We start from the raw sequence: 16007 nt of genomic DNA on the forward strand, positions 1-16007 counted from the left end.
CTCATTTTCATATGATGGTGCTATAAGGTAAGCTTAACATTATTTATCTCTTTAAATATGTGATTTCATTGAAAATGTCACTAAGATATTGTAATGATTTTTTTTCAAATTATCTTGCTGTGCTGATTTTCCATTTAACTCCATTTTAAATCTTGAGTAAGTACAGAAATGATGATGGAGAATTCAATACATAGTATTGTTGTTCAGCCAACTGTTTCTCTGTCATGTGGGAACGACCAAAGACATTTGCGAGCCAGAAACAGGAGCTGGACAGATTTTTCTATTTCACCTTTTCTCCTATATAGTGGAAACCTTTTCTGTTTTTATTGTAGGTAATCAGTAAGCCTAGGAAGGAGAACTATTCAGAATAGATAAATTCCTGACTTTTCTAGAGTCGTCTAGGAGTCAGCATGGAGGGGTTTGTGGTAATGTCTTTAACCAATGCCCTTTGTTACTGCTAACCTAGAATCACCTTCTCTGTGAGAGTACATACGCACCAATGATCTCTGAAGCCACTTTGAACTAAAAATGAAGTCACTAATGAGATTTCTATTGCCTACAACCAATCTTTTGAATAATGCTGTAGAGCAGTAATATGTGCTTAGATATACAAACACCACTGGCCAAATTTGGCTTGAAAGGTGGCTTATCAGAAGTTGTAAATGACTGTACAGTGGGAAAATGTGCAACTGCAATTCTGTACCATCCAGGAGATGTCTTGCATAAGCTGAAGTCACCTCTACCTTTTCCTTAGTACAAAAGGGAGATTTCTTGCCTTAATCCCTGCCGTAGGCTGCTTGCATTGTGCACTAAGTGCCTAGAAGTTGCTCAATGCCTAGCAAGAGGAAAGGGAAGGCAGCAAGATCCTACACTTGCATCATAATGGAGAAATGTATGTAAAATCCAAGAATTTTAGAATTGACAGTCCAAACCACATATGTATGTACTAAAGGAAAACTCCAAAAACAAATATTCGAATCCTTTGTGGATCTACACCAATAAGCCTGGGACGAAGTGGCTTCATCGATCAGGAGAAGAGGTGATCTGCCAAACCTAATCTCCTCCTTTTTTCCATTCTGGAACTTTGCTGGCCCAACCCACCTTGGAACTGCACAGTTATATAACTACCAATGGATCTGACAGAGCTCCATGAAACTGACTAAGTATGAAAGCACCTCTAGCAACTAGGTCCATCATAAGGAATTCCAGTTCCACTCACAACATTTCCTGCTTTGGGATCTTCTTCCTACTGAAAGGACCCTGTTAGACCTGGCATCTTTGGCATGTTTTTCCCCTGTCTTTTTGCTTCTGAGCGTGTGCTGCCTATAGTTTTTGCTGGTTTTAGAACTATGGGCACTTCACCAGTGCTGACGTGCAAGTACTCCCTGTATAAATTGTGATTATGATTGGTTATCCATGATTGGCAAATTTGATTTACTGGTAAGACCCTAGTAAAGTGCACTGTGTTTGCCCAGTGCCTGCTATTCAAATGCTACTAGTGGGCCTACAGCACGGATTGTGCCACCCACATGAGTAGGCCTGTAACTATATCTCAGACCTGCCACTGTAGTGTCTGTGTGTGCAGTGCAATTTTAAACTGCTATGTCTACCTGGCAAGTGCCCCCACTTGCCAAGCCCAAACCCTCCCTTTTTCTACATGTAAGGCACCCCTAAGGTAGGCACAAGGTAGCGCCATGGGCAGGGTGCAGTGTATTGCGAAAACTAGGACATGCCCTGGTGTGTTTTTACATGTCCTGATAGTGAAATACTGGCCATTTTGTTTGTCACTATTACAAGGACTATCTCTTCCATATGTTAACATTGGAGCTGCCTTGTAACCTCTTACATGTGTAACTTCCAATTGAAAAAAAGAGAAAGAGATTTGGAGTTTGGTGTCCCTAAACTCACGTTTTAGAAATACATATTTCAGTGAAGTTGGTTTTTAATTTGCATGTTTGAAAATGCCACTTTTAGAAAGTGGGGATTTTCTTGCTTTACCAATCTGTGCCTCTGCCTGCCTGTGAAATCCACATCTGGTTTAGACTGACAGTTTGGCTGTTTTTGCATTCACTCTAGACAGTCACACAAAGGAAGCTGAGGTGTGCCCTGCATATTCTGATTGCCTATCACCAGGCTGATGGACTTTCCTGAGCTAGCGTGGTGGGAGAAGTTGTCACTGACACCTGAATAAGGCTGTACCTGTCCTCACACAAAGCTGCCTCCACCTTTCTGTTGTGTGTCTGGTTCCAGGTCAGGAAAAGACAGGGTCTTGTGCACTACAAAGACTTTCCTTTAAAGTTTCCCTACTTCAAAGGCAGAAACTGGTATACGTACTGGAGCTGTGAAACCATAACTTCAGAACACTCCTGGACTAAGAAGAGCTGGAGAAGCTGTAGAAGGGGATCTACCACTCTGCTTGTTGCTGTGTTGATCTGGTCTACTGCTTGCTGCTTCTGTCTTGGACAGTGAAAGGACTGGACTTTGTTTTCTGCATCCTGCTTCCAAGGTTCTCTAAGGGCTTGTGTGGGCTTGCCTCCTGTTAAGACGTCTCAGGACCATCAAAGACTTCACCTACAGCCCCTGAACTCCTCTGCTGGGCGTTCTGACCAGCCAAGTGGTGTCAATACCAGTTCTGAGCACTTGGAGGTGGCTTTGCTGCAAAGAGAAGAAAATCAACGCATCACCCTTCAGTGTCTGTTTATCCTGACTCAGCACCACCATGCGGTTGAAAAACCAACGCATCACAGTGGCGCTGCTGAAAAATCGATGCAACGCCTGCTGTGCGGCTGAAAGAATGCCGCAACCTGAGCATAGTGTCTCGAACATCTGAGACACCAGCTTCGACTACTATGCAGGCCCTACTGTGCGGCTGAAGAAATCGACGCATCACCTTCTATGTAGCTGGAAAATCGATGCAGCACCTGTTTTGCCACCGCCGCATCGACACAGCGCGTCTGGATTTTTGACGAATCGCACCTGTGCACCAAGTTCTTCATCGATGTTGCCCAGCAGTAAGGAACCAAGGCCACATGTCTGTAATTTGACACATCACCTCCCCTCGCAGTAAGGAATTGACGCACCACCTCCCCTGACAGCAAGGAATTGGCGCATCACCTCCTCTGGCAGTAAGGTATCGACGCATCACCTTCCCTGGGTGCAAGGAATCGATGCATCGCTTTGTTTTCTGGCGTTTCATCTACCCTGCGCCTGTTTTCATCTTTTAATTTGACGCATCCCAGGTACTTTGTCATAAAAGTGATGCATCCATAGTTTCCTATGGACTGAACTGTTTTAACCTTTTTAAAGCGCTATCTTGATTTGCTTATGTTGTATTTTTGTCATTTTGGTCTTGTTTTAAACAGATAAATATTGGGTATTTTTCTAAAGTGGTGTGAAGTCCTTTTATAGTGGCTTCACGGTGTAACTGTGTGTGGTTTGTACAAATGCTGTACACATTGCCTCTGAGATAAGCCAGACTGCTTGTGACAAGCTACCAAGGGCTGAGCAGGGATTATTTTAGCTGTGTGATTCCCTTACCCTGACTAGAATAAAGGTACCTACTTGGACAGTGTGCAAGCCGCTGCCAACTAAAGGCCCCTCATTTTTAACAGACCCATTTTTTTTTTGTTGAAACATTTTTTATTGTTTTCCAAATCAGCAAGTCAACAAACATCTCACCCCCCCACCCATCCAGGAAGCACCACACCCGTAGCAGCAACCCGACTCTCCAGGAGACGGAACAACCTGCCCACCCGGTCCCGTACCCCCCCTTCCCCCACCCCGTGTCAGTGTGCCCCCGCCCCCTACCCCTCCGTCGATGCGCCCCCCTCCCTCGACAATAAGACACAGGAGCCCAACCTCTCCCTAAGCAAGCAGAACCTTCCATCGTGCCGAGCCAAAGTGTGTGCGGCCAGGGCCCACCGCCTCACCCCTTCTACTCCCCGCTCCCCACTACCTCCTGCCTGTCAGACACGCTCTCCCCATCCCCAGCCTCGGACATCAACCCCTGAAGTTCTACCACCAACGCTTCCCATGCCCGGGCTGTCGCCAGTGCATTGTCGTCATCCCTCCGGAGGGCCAATTGCACCCGGAGTGTGCCCTCAGCTCCCGCCCATCGCGCCAACGCCGACCTCCATCGCAGGAAGCTAGGCCCCCCCCGGGACTTCCTGTGCATAGTCAGTTCCCTCTTGGCCATTATCAATCCCAGATCATAAAACTTGCTAGTAACCTTCGTGCGGCGAGTGTGGGGAAACCAAAGCAACAAAGAGGCCCCCATATCCGGGGCAATGGAGCGATCCGTTACCTGGTTCAAACAATCCACAACAGCATCCCAGTAGTCGCCCAACTGTGTACAGGACCAAAACATGTGCCGAAAGTCCGCACCTTCTCCCCCACACCGCGGGCACTGAGAATGTACCCCCCCGAAATATCGCAATATCTTGGCTGGCGTCAGGTACGCCCTGTGTAACGTAAAGAACTGGACTAACTGGAACCGGGCATTCCTCGTTCCCTTCCAGGCCCTCCGCACCAGCGTGGACCACGTGGACTCGGGGATCTCTTTCTCAAGGTCCATTTCCCATTTGTCCTTCAGGGTGCCCAGGGGGAGGAGTCCCTCCATCGACAGCCGGCGATGGAGGCAAGTGATGGCCTTAGTCGTCCCCGCCGCCATCACTACATATTGGCAACCCGCGGCGGTCGGCGGTTCCGAAAGCCCCATGTTCCAATGCCTCTGGATGCTCGCCACCAGGGCCGCGTGAAGCAGGAAGTCTCCCCGCGGGAGCCCATAAGAGTCCTGCAAGTCCTGAAAAGGCAACAGCACTCCCTCTCTAAATAAGTCTCCCACCATCTGCACACCCGGTTCCTCCCAAACCGCTAGCCCAGTCCAATCGCCCCCATGCGGGAACGCCGTACACATCCCCAGGGGGATCTCCGGGGCATAGGGGTGGACTATGGCGGCCCTCCTCTGGCATCTGTTCCAGCACAACCGGAGGGTACGTTCCTCTAAGGTGAGCTGGGCTAGGTCTAACCTCTGGTGGAGGACTATAAAAGCCAGCACATGTCGCGGTATCAGTCTGCCCTGAGGGCCCTCCGGGCCTCTGTACACCCTGGCCACCGCCTGCGTAAGCCATTGGAGCTGGGCCGCCAAGTAGTACCACTCAAAATCCGGGGCCGCCAAGCCCCCCTCCGCTCTTGGCCGCCGCAGCGTGGTCAGCGCCACTCGCCGCCTTCCCGAGCCCCAAATGAAGCCCATAGAGAGTACCCGCAGCCTCGCAAAAAACGCCGCCGGGATCCATATAGGAAGGGTGCGAAAATAATAAAGAAGACGTGGCAGCGCCACCTTTTTCAGCAGCGCCACCCTCCCAGCACATGCGAGTGGGAGCGTACTCCAAAACACCATGCTTCCCCGTAAGCCACGAAGGGCCCTGCCAACATTCCCCTCCAACAAATCAGTCTGGGTATGATATATGTTAACCCCCAGATAACGGAGGCAGCTGCCTTCCCATCGGATCTGTCCCAACGCCCGCGGGGCCCGTCCTCCCTGCGACAACGGAAACAAGCATGTCTTACCCCAGTTGACCTTAAGCCCAGACAGTCGACCAAACTCCTCCAATAGGGCTATAGCTCCGTCCAGCGCGCTCTCCGCATCTGCCAAGAACATCAGCAGATCATCTGCGTATAGGGAGATATGGTGTGTATCCTCCCGCAGGGAAACTCCCACATAAGCGCCCCCTCGTCGGGCATGAGCCGCCAGCGGTTCGACGGCCAGGGCAAACAACAGGGGGGAGAGGGAGCACCCCTGCCTCGTCCCCCTCCGCACACTGTAGGGGACCGATATGGTAGCCCCTGTCTTCACTCGGGCCGTAGCATCGCTATAAAGCAATGTGGTCCAGCGTACAAAGTCCTCCCCCAATCCAAACTCCCGCAGCACTCGGTATAAGTAGGGCCATTCCACACTATCGAAGGCCTTTTCTATGTCGACCGACAGCGTGCAGGCCTCCGGGAAGACATCCCGGTCCAGTTCCATCACTCGCAACAACCGTCGCACAGAAGTGGCCGTGCTGCGCCGAGGGATGAAGCCCGCCTGATCCGGGTGGATTAAGGCGGTCATATGTCTCAAGAGGCGCGACGCCAGTATTTTACTCAAAATGTTATAGTCTACCGTCAGCATTGAGAGCGGCCGGTACGCCGTGCGCACGCCGGCCTCCCCCCCGGGCTTCAATAAAGGTACTACAATCGCCTCTCGAGCAGAGGCGGGCAAGCGCCCAAGCCGCCAGGCCTAGCTGTACAGGACCTGCAGCTGCGGCGCTAACAGATCCGGGAAAGCCGCAAAGAACTCGACAGGCAACCCATCCGCCCCCGGGGTTTTCCGACGGGCCATGTGCCTAATCGCCGCACGGATCTCGCCCAGCGATATGGCGCCCCCGAGGTCCTTCCCAATCTCCGGGTCCAGTCGAGGAAGGCGGGCCTCCAATAAAAAGCCTGCTAGGCCTTCGGGCTCACCCTCCATAGTGCTATTATACAGCCCAGCATAATAACTGGCAAACCGCTGATTTATCCCCATCTGGGAATAAACCGGGGCATCCCCCGCTTCAACCAGGGAAAGTATCGGTTCGCCCCGGGCCGTCGGGTTCGCCAACCACGCCAGAAGGGATCCCACCTTATCCCTTTCCGCGTGCGCCCGCATAAGGTAGCTTTTATGGTCAAAACAGCGGAGCTTCTCCACTCGCACCACCACGCCCTCACGCGCCTCGGCAACTGCGGCCAACTCACCGTCTCCCACCTGATGCGCCCGTTCAGCCGCCTGCAGCAGGGCCTCCGCCCCGTCAACCTCCTTCAATAAAGCCTTCCGCACTCCGGCCGTGGATGATATACAAACCCCCCGAACAACCGCCTTAAACGCGTCCCATTCTATCGCCCGGCTTGCCGTCGTACCCGAGTTCCGCCCAAAATATTGTTCAATGCAGCCGCTGACCTCATCCCGGAAGACCGAATCCTCCAGAAGCAAGGGGTTAAGATGCCACGTAGGAATCGCTTGCCGCTGCCGGGACCACTGCAGCATCCCCACACAGGGGTTATGGTCCAAGAGAGTTTTAGCTAGATATTCACTATGCCGCATCAGCGTATGGACGTCCGGGGAACACAATATACCATCCAATCGGACATACAGCTCATGAGGGGCAGAATAAAAGGAGTAATCCCTGTCCAGTGGATGATGAGTACGCCAAGTGTCCACCAGACCCCAAGTAGCCTGCCAATTCCGTCGACTATTGGCCACCCGACACACCACCGACTGCGCAAGTGGTGGGTGGGACCTGTCCAGCTCAACATCAGTCACTGAATTAAAATCCCCTCCCAACACCACCGGCCCCGTCAGATACGCCGCCAACTGACCCGACAGCCTGGAGAAGAACGCGGCCTGGTCCATATTAGGGGCATACACACTGCACAAGCTCAGGTCCCTCCCGTCCAACCGCCCCTGCACTGCCACGAACCTACCCTCCGGGTCCACTAACGTCATCAAAGGCTGGAAAGGGACACCCGCTCTCACCCAGATCAGAGCCCCCCGGGCAAACTTCGAGAAGGTTGTATAGTACAATTGACCCCGCCAGCGCCTCCGTAATGCCTTCCCCTCCTCTTTGTCTAAGTGGGTTTCTTGAAGGAAGGCTACCTGAACCCCTCTCCGCACTAAGTAGGCATGGACTTTATGTCTCTTCACCATAGATGGGAGCCCCCTCACGTTCCAGGTCATAAATCTCAGTTCAGGTGGGGTCCCCATCCCAGCGCCGAACTAACCATCTTTTCCTACCCCTCCGAGGCACACTGACAAAACCCTGAACCCCCAAAACACCCCAACTCCCCGGTCTCCCTCCCTTCCCCAGAACAGGCTCTAAACCACAGTCACCCATCCAAATACTACCCCAAACAGAAACCAAACACTCTGGTAGCCACCAGAGTCTCACTATGTCCGTGAGGTTGAGGTGGTGGCTCTACGCCTGACGGGCTCGACGACAGTTCTCCTCAGAGCATCCATGCCCAGACTCCACCAATCGTCCCCCAGCGTTCCACTCCCTGCAGGCCCTCCCGCTCTCACCGCCAGGACCCCTCAATAGTCCCATCCGTAGGACCCCACCAGGCATCAGCCCCTCCCCGAGCCCCGCCAAGCCCGGCCTCCCTCTCCCCGTACTCTCAGTCCGCCCAGCCCATGTCCCGCAGTCCATGGCCCAAGCACTCCTCAAACCTTCAGGCATCTAACAATTCGTCCGCCGTCCCAGAGGTAACATCCGGCAGCTCCTCCGCCTCCTCGACAGCACCATCCGAGTGGGAGCCCTCCGTGCCCTTCCGGGAGCCCGAATCCTCGCTGGGCTGAGAGGCCGTGGCCCCCGAAATCACAGAGACCGCCCACAGTGCAGCTCGCCTTTCCAGAGCCGTCTGGGAGGCACCCGGCGAGCGGGCCCCCGCCGCCCGCACTTTATTACGCCTGCTGCGGCGGGTCGTCGCCGGGGTTCCCTGCGGCCCCTCCACAGCAGCATGCGCCGCTGCGCGAGTCCGGGCCGATTCCAGCCAACTCCAGGCTGCTGCGGGGTCAGTGAAGAAGGACGTCGTCCCGTCCAGCACGATTCGGAGGCGGGCCGGGAACAACAAAGAGTACTGCAGCCCCTGTTCCCGCAACGCTCTCTTCACCGCCTGGAAGGAGGAGCGTCTGCGTTGAACATCCATGGGGTAATCCGGGTAAATAGAAACCGCAACGTTCTCCACCTGGTAGGGTCCCGAAGTCCTGGCCCTCTGAAGGATGATATCACGGTCTCTGTAATGCAGCAGGCGGGCCACCACCGGCCGGGGCGGGCGGCCCGGATCCGGGGGACGGGCCGGGACCCTGTGCGCCACCTCCAAGGTGAAAAACCGCGTGAGTCCCTCGGGCGCCACCACCTCTTGTAGCCAGGTCTCCAAAAAGGTTAGCATATCTCCCCCTTCAATCTTTTTGGGTAGCCCTACTACGCGAATGTTATTGCGGCGGTTGCGCCCTTCGGCATCCTCAGCCCTCTTTTCCAGAATCGCCACCCGCCATAGGAGATCCGCCGTTTGACCCTCCAATACCTTCTGCGCTGGCGCTACCAAGTCCAACCCGTCCTCCGTGTGCTTGACCCTATCCACCAGCTTCCTGAGGTCCGCCCGGAGCAGCCCCAGATCTGAAGACACCTGCGCGATATCAGTCTGCAGCGCTGTTTTCGTGTCCGCTATTGCCTGCAGGATTTGGTCGAGCTGTCGCTGCTGTAGGCCCGCCGCAGAATCGGCACTCGTTCCGCCAACCCGGCCACCGGCAGAGTCTCCCGCTGAATCCGCTGGGTTCCCCCCCCAGCTTGGGTCACGGCTTACCCATTCTTCTAGCCAGGAAGCACGTCGGGGAGCCCCTCCACAATCGGCCTCCAGGCCTGCTCACCCAAGCAGCAGCAGATGGACCCCCTCGCCGGCCGCAGGGACCTGTGCCCCCTTGCCTCTGGACCGCAAGGGCTCCGGCGCGCTCCTGCCTCTCGCTGGGCACACCGATGCGAGCGCCCCCCACCACACTCCAAGGCCGGCCTCGCCGCTGTGGCAGGGATCAACGTCTGACCCCCTCCGCTATCTTCCAGGGATCTCCGGAGCAGTCGCACCAGGGCGGGCACCGTCCAGCAGCCAGCCCTTCAAGCCCGCTCCCTGAGGCCAGCCAGACAGCCACCGCCGGGGCGCTTGCAGCGCTCGTCAGCCTCCTCGCGGTCTTCACCTGCCCACCAATCGCGCCGGGCCCACTGCCTCCACTCCAGCGCCAGGCTCTCCGCTCCCGTCACAAGCCCAGCACCATCCTCCGTATCTCCGCCTCTTCACAGTGCGGCCACTGCCGCTAGCTCCGGTGGCGGAGGGGCTCCCAATCCCGGACCTCCCACGGCAGGCGGACTCTGCTCCGCTCCACTGCTCGCTAGTGCAAACCCGCACTTCCGGTGCCTGCAGCCGGGTCCGCCTCACTTGCGGCCAGCTCCCCGGATACTGTGGGCCGCGGCCGCTCGTCTCCTTACAGGCCGCCCAATATGGCCGACGGCCACCCGCCTCCGCCGCGGCGCCGGCACCGCGCCAGCCCTCTGCACCGCACTTCACTCCGCCCGTCTGCTCCAGGAGCCCAGAGTTGGCAGGGGAAGCCCTCCGGGAGCTTCAGGTCGCCGGGGCAACTCTCGTTTCAGGATTTTTGGCTGGGCTGGATGCGGAGCTCTTCGCTCACGCGTCCATGCCCGTCGGCTGCCAAGCCACGCCCCTCCCTCATTTTTAACAGACCCATAATGCGTAATGGTCATTTTCCAACTTCTTAGACACACTTCATATACTTTAACGATAAACAGTCTTCTTAAATGGATTACATACTTTTTGACCACCCTCCTTCATCTAAATTGCCTCTGTTGATTTGTGCTTCCCCTAACATATCTGGCTCTGTTAAGCTTTGACCCGTTTGACTTCCCCATGGAGGATCACTTGTGAGCTAAGGGGATTTTTGAGGGGGTGTTCTTTCTGGCAGCCATCTGAAAATATCTGGATCTGGGCATTCTGTGGTCCAACTAATGAATTCTAAACTTTTCGCCACTCTCCCACTCTTGTACAGCACCTTTTTATTATCAGTCATTTAAAACCTTTAGAATATTCTTAGTATACATAGGCTGTACAATACTGTTAGCTAAAAACAAATGTGTTACTAATCATGGCCTCACCAAGCCATTTCCATTTATTTCAGGTGGCTGTGATTAGCTACATCATACATTTGGACAGTCGGCAAAAGAGGAATGCATGGTCAGATTATGTTAGTCTACTCATGTTCATCACTTTCCCCACTACAAATCAATCGTCAGCAGAAACTCCTAATAAACTTTTCAATATTCCTACATAGTTTGTCAAAGCTAACCATTTTAGAAAATAGATAGTAAGAGATGGGCTTACCTAAAGGCTCATACATAGATGAAGGAAGCTTAAAGGAAGAAGTTGCTTCTGTTTTAATGACTGGTGAAGCAAGTGATTTGTTGGGTTTCTCTGTGTATACAGTAGGCTTGGGTTCCTCAACTCTAGAAGAAGTCGCAAGAGTAACAATTGAACCTCCTGGTTCTTGGCGCTCACTGCTAGTAGGTTGCAAATCTTCAACAGAGAAGGTGGTTAATGGTGAGGGATGCCTGGTTGATTCATGGTTTAGGACGTGAAATCTGGCTTGTTTGTCCATTTCAAAATAAGTGGTTGTTTGGCTTTTGAGAACAGTGTGTTCGCTTGAAGTGGTTGCACTAGTTTGGTCTGTGGCATTTAAGTCAATTTCCTGCCTTGTGATTGGTCCAACACTTGTTCCAATATCCATTATAAATGAAGAAGCATTTGGAAAGTCTGAAGTATTTCCTTTAATTGTGTTTAAAGGCCAAGAAATGGGTGTAATTTCCTCATCTGGTACCACTTTCTGTGATTGGGTAACATAAACTGGCCCCTGACCTGTATGACTAGTTGTTATAGGGAGTTTCTTAGGTTTGTCAAGCCTTTGGGCTCTCTGGGGCAGAAATGCCAACTTAGTTTCCACTGACACACTGATGCGATCATCCTCATTTGTGACACCAAAAGTCTTAACATCACCATGCCCAGTTGGGGCCCCCCACACTTCATCACTTGGAGTAACTAAACCTGATTTTTGCCTATTGCCCATGGTCCATGCCGTTGGAAGTAATGGAGTGATTTGTGAATTGCTGCTGTCAGAAGAGCCATCAATATTCAATTTTCCAGCACTAAAAGTTGCAGTTGACAGTGGAGTTTTGATGCTGTTGTGTCCAGACCAATGTTTATCAGAACTCACAACTTCAGCCAGTAGTCTATCTTCTATAGTAGGTGATGTGAATTCCAAAAGTCCAAGTTTAGTATCACTTAAAGCAGTTTTGGAAACTGTAGTGTGGTCTATGGGCAATGCAGAATTGCGACTCTCACTCTCAGCACTTGTAGTGGCAAAATCATTAATAACCAACGGCGTGCTCTCTTGCACTATCTCGGTTAGCAGCTCTTTGTATGAAATGTTTCCTTCAGAGGGAAATATGGTGCTGAAATTATCTGCATTGTACACTTTAGCTGCTGGTGGTGAATCAGTGGCAAATGTACTAATTGACAAATTATGGGCAGTAGAAGAGCTGTTGTGCACATTTAGCTGGGGTGGCCCTGGCCCTAGTGTTGCCCCATGACTGCTGACTTGTTCTACAGTGGCTTGACTTAGTTCAGCTCTAGTTGGGCTTACTAACTGTCTCTCCACTGGATGTGGTGGAACGCTTGCATTATGCAGACTTCCTTCAAAATGGCTCGGCACAGAGTCCAGATATGTCCTATTGTACATTGAACAGTCATCATCAAGCTTGTAGCAAAACACATCCCATTTTTCCCAGAGGTCCTTCCTGATGCCGTAGGAGATTATGCCAGTTTTGTTTTCGCCACACTTCCAGTTTCTCTGTATCCTTGGGTAAGCAACTTCTCCTGATATGAGCCAGCCTGCCCGGCACTCCTCCAGCCCAGACGTGTATGCGACAAGGAGCTGGTCCAAACTTGCCGTTTCAGCACCAAAATCCAATCTACATGACATGAGGGCATCATCAAATGTAAGCTGGTATCTTGTGTGGCGGTCATAGTGGAATACTCCTTCTACCCGACCTGGAAAAGCAACATATATTTAGTATACCTTGTAATACTTCAAGAGAAAACATTTTCACTTATTTTTCTGTTCTTAGTCATTGATTGATAAAGACGCCTGTGGCCCAATTCACAGAAAATGCATTGCAGAAAGTTAAGAAATGCATAAGAACAACTTAGGTTTACTCCAGCCTCCGACACAAAGCTGGCGATGGTTTGCATTGGAGAAAGGCACATGTGCACATGGAATTGTATTTGCTTAAGTGCAGCTTGAAGATGCCCCTGGCTTCCCCCGAATTTAATTCAGTTCAAATCTTTATAAATGCAGTTTAAGAAAGCTGATGTCAATTAGAGATGTTCAAGCAGATCTTTTAATTTGTCCAAAACAAATCTTTTTGAATCTTTTTAAACCCATAATGCACAGCATTCAATAATCTCCATAACAGACTCCATCTCTCTTAGAACTCTAAATAAAGAGATGTTTCTCTCATTATTTCCCACGTCAGCATTACCAGCAAAATAATACCTTTATGAAAGTCATTTCCATTGTGGTATTGTATACATGTTACAAAAATCCAAAATATTAATGAATACCTCTATTTAATTGTAAATATTCAGTTAAAAAAAAAGAAAAAGTGCCTGAAGTAGTTTTTGACGGTAATAGCACTAGAGAAAGTGCTACATTTGGAGGAGAAATTAACAGCAACATTTCTCCAGCATCGTGACAGTGTGCACCTTACAGGGCAGATTTATCATTCTTCCCCAAAGTGCAACGTAGCAAGCTACCTTGGGGAAAGGGCAGGAATGCGCCATATTTACCATTATATTGTGCATTTCTGTCCTTTCCTAGCACAAGAGCACTTTCGACTGCCTAGTGCCAATGCAGGCACATTTGCATCATGTTGCAAGAGTGCCTATGTTGTAGGCAGGATTGTTTTTGTGCAGGAAGGGATACAATTCTGAAAGGCATTTTCATCTATGTGCATGGCAGAATGCAGCACACAGAGAAAGAGGAAAAAAACTCACCTGGGGCGGCGTAGCATTTTGACGCAGGTTTAGCCCTAATGGTAAATCTGGGAATGTGCCAAAATCCATGGATGGATGCTTAGGAACACTCACACTCTATCCATGGAACATCTCCGTGCTGCAGAGTAACGCAAGGCAGCGATTTGCACTGCTTTGCGTTAATCTAGATTGATCAAGCCATGCAAGACCATGCAAGGTGGCCTTGCATGGCTAGATAAATCTCACATAGGGTTGGTGTCGCCCTTGCACCCCTTTGCGGGGTGCAATGGTTGATGCAAAACCTTGATTAAATGGGCAGCCCTCAAGGCGCCTATGAACTTGTGTTCCATGACCCTTCCCTTCTAAATCTCAAATGTAAGTCAAACCTGTCCTTTTTTAGGAAACATCTCAAAACTTGGCTGTTTTTCTTGCCCCCTGTGATATGATCTTTTACATACTCCTCTTGTTCAGTACTTTAAGGAGGAGGCCAGATTACTGCACCTGTTACGTACCAGTATCATGGGGGGAGGTATTTATTGGGTGCGGTAAATGTCACCTGCTCCAACTTTTTCACTTGTAAATGATGCATAAAATGCCTCATCGGTATTTAAACAACCAAATTCCACAGTGTTTGGCTTTTTTATTTTCTTTTTCTTTTCCAACCAATACATTTAGGCAGGTTTGAACTTCCAAAATCGGTCTGGGGAAAGCAGCCAGGTGTGATACCTATCTTGCTAATCAGAATCCGATCCCTGTGCAAATTCCTGTGTGCAGTTGGGTTCAGAAACTACCCCCGGCTGTAATCAGATCCTAAGTGTCCTCTGCAGCCCTTGGGGGGCGTGGCCAAGCCGCGGGCTAAGATGGCCGCGCGGCGTTGAAGCTCCGCCGTCGGCCCAGCGCATCTACCGCTGTCCCCTGCCTGTCACCTCGGATGCTGAGCGACGAGTGCTGCTCTTGCTCCCCATGACCCCCTGGATCCCGTAGCGCTGCTGGTGGGGCCGCGGATGGCTCGAGTGCGGCCGGTGGATGGATCGGACCAGGCGGCCGGAGGCTTCAAGATGGCGGTCAGTACCGGAGATCGGAAGTGGCGCTAGGAGCGGCGGCAGCCGGAGCATTGGCAGGTACCTTGGAGGGGGCGGCGGGGGGGTTTGGAGCTCCTGGGGGGGTCGGGCGGGGGTCGGCCTCGCTCCTCTCGCTGCCGCTGGCCTGGGACCGGCCGGGTGTCCGGCGTTGGTCCGGCGCTGCGGGCTCGGCCTCACTCGTCTCCCTCCCCCGGGCCCCTAGCTAATTCGGGCTGGGTATCTGGGGGGAGGCGGGTTTGTCTATTGGCGGCGACGGGGGGCGGGGGGACCGCCGGTCAGTGCCTGGCGCCCGGGCTGCTTCTGCCCCCTGACTTCCGGCCTACTCTAGGGGATCCCTGTGTTCTGCGTGCCGGATTTGCTGCCCTCCTTCACCCTATCCCCCATTACCAGACGGGGGCAGATACGCCGCGGCGGCTGGAGGCGGCGTCGTGGATTGCTCCCCTGTCCTACTGGGGTCCTGAGGCTCCATACAGCTGCTCCCTGGTCCGGCTTTTTGGGGTGACGCCGCACGGCTTGGCCTGGTCTCGGCTGCGGCTCTTGCCCAGATCACTGCGGAGAGGAGGCTTGCTTGACCCCCCTGAGGGGACTGCACTATCCTTGGAACTGGTCTGAGCGGCTGTGGTTTGGGCCTCCTCGCTTCACTGTCACTGCACAGTTTTTGGGCCGCCGTCACTCTGAGTGGAACTGGCTTGCGTCCAGTTGGCCGTTCGGGGGCATGGGTCGAAAGGACCCGAAGCAGAAAACGCTGCCTTTTGAAAAGCTTACTGAACCACTGGCGGAGAGGCGCCCCGACATGGCGGCCCAGGCAGATGCGCATCCGGCGGGCCGGCGGCTCGTGCCCCATCCCCGGACTGGTTGCAGGAAATGAGAGCAGGGTTCAGGGCCCTTGACGGCCGCTTCGACGCTCTCGACAAAACTCTGGAGACAATGGGGGCTAAAATCCTGGCCCATGACAAGCGATTGGTTGAGGCGGAGGCCAGGATTTCCGCCATAGAGGATGGCGCTGCGCAATACACCAAGCGTATGGATAGAATGGAACGCATCCTGAAAGACGTGGCCGTCAAGAACGAGGACTTGGAATCGCGCAGCCGGCGCAACAACGTACGGATTACTGGGGTCCCGGAATCCACGGCTACGGGCCGACTAGACGTGTTCGTGGTACAGCTACTGTCCGACATTTTTGGTAGAGCCTCTTTTACACCGGGCTTTGTTGTTGAGAGGGCGCACCGATCCCTGGGGCCGAGGCCTAATCCGGGGCTCCCG

The 16007-nt window shown here is 52.6% G+C and overlaps 1 protein-coding gene across 1 annotated transcript in view; it reads right to left on the minus strand.

Moving 5' to 3' along the window:
• LOC146822669 (uncharacterized) overlaps positions 1-16007 on the minus strand; it is a 344571-nt gene that overhangs the window by 91664 nt on the left and 236900 nt on the right. The window contains exon 2 of the mRNA XM_085606260.1: positions 10957-12678. Within this exon, the coding sequence (XP_085462386.1) occupies positions 10957-12678 (1722 nt within the window). The remainder of the gene's footprint in view (positions 1-10956; positions 12679-16007) is intronic.

This window comes from Triturus cristatus, chromosome 5_2 (assembly GCF_964204655.1).
Source record: "Triturus cristatus chromosome 5_2, aTriCri1.1, whole genome shotgun sequence".
NCBI lineage: Eukaryota > Metazoa > Chordata > Amphibia > Caudata > Salamandridae > Triturus > Triturus cristatus.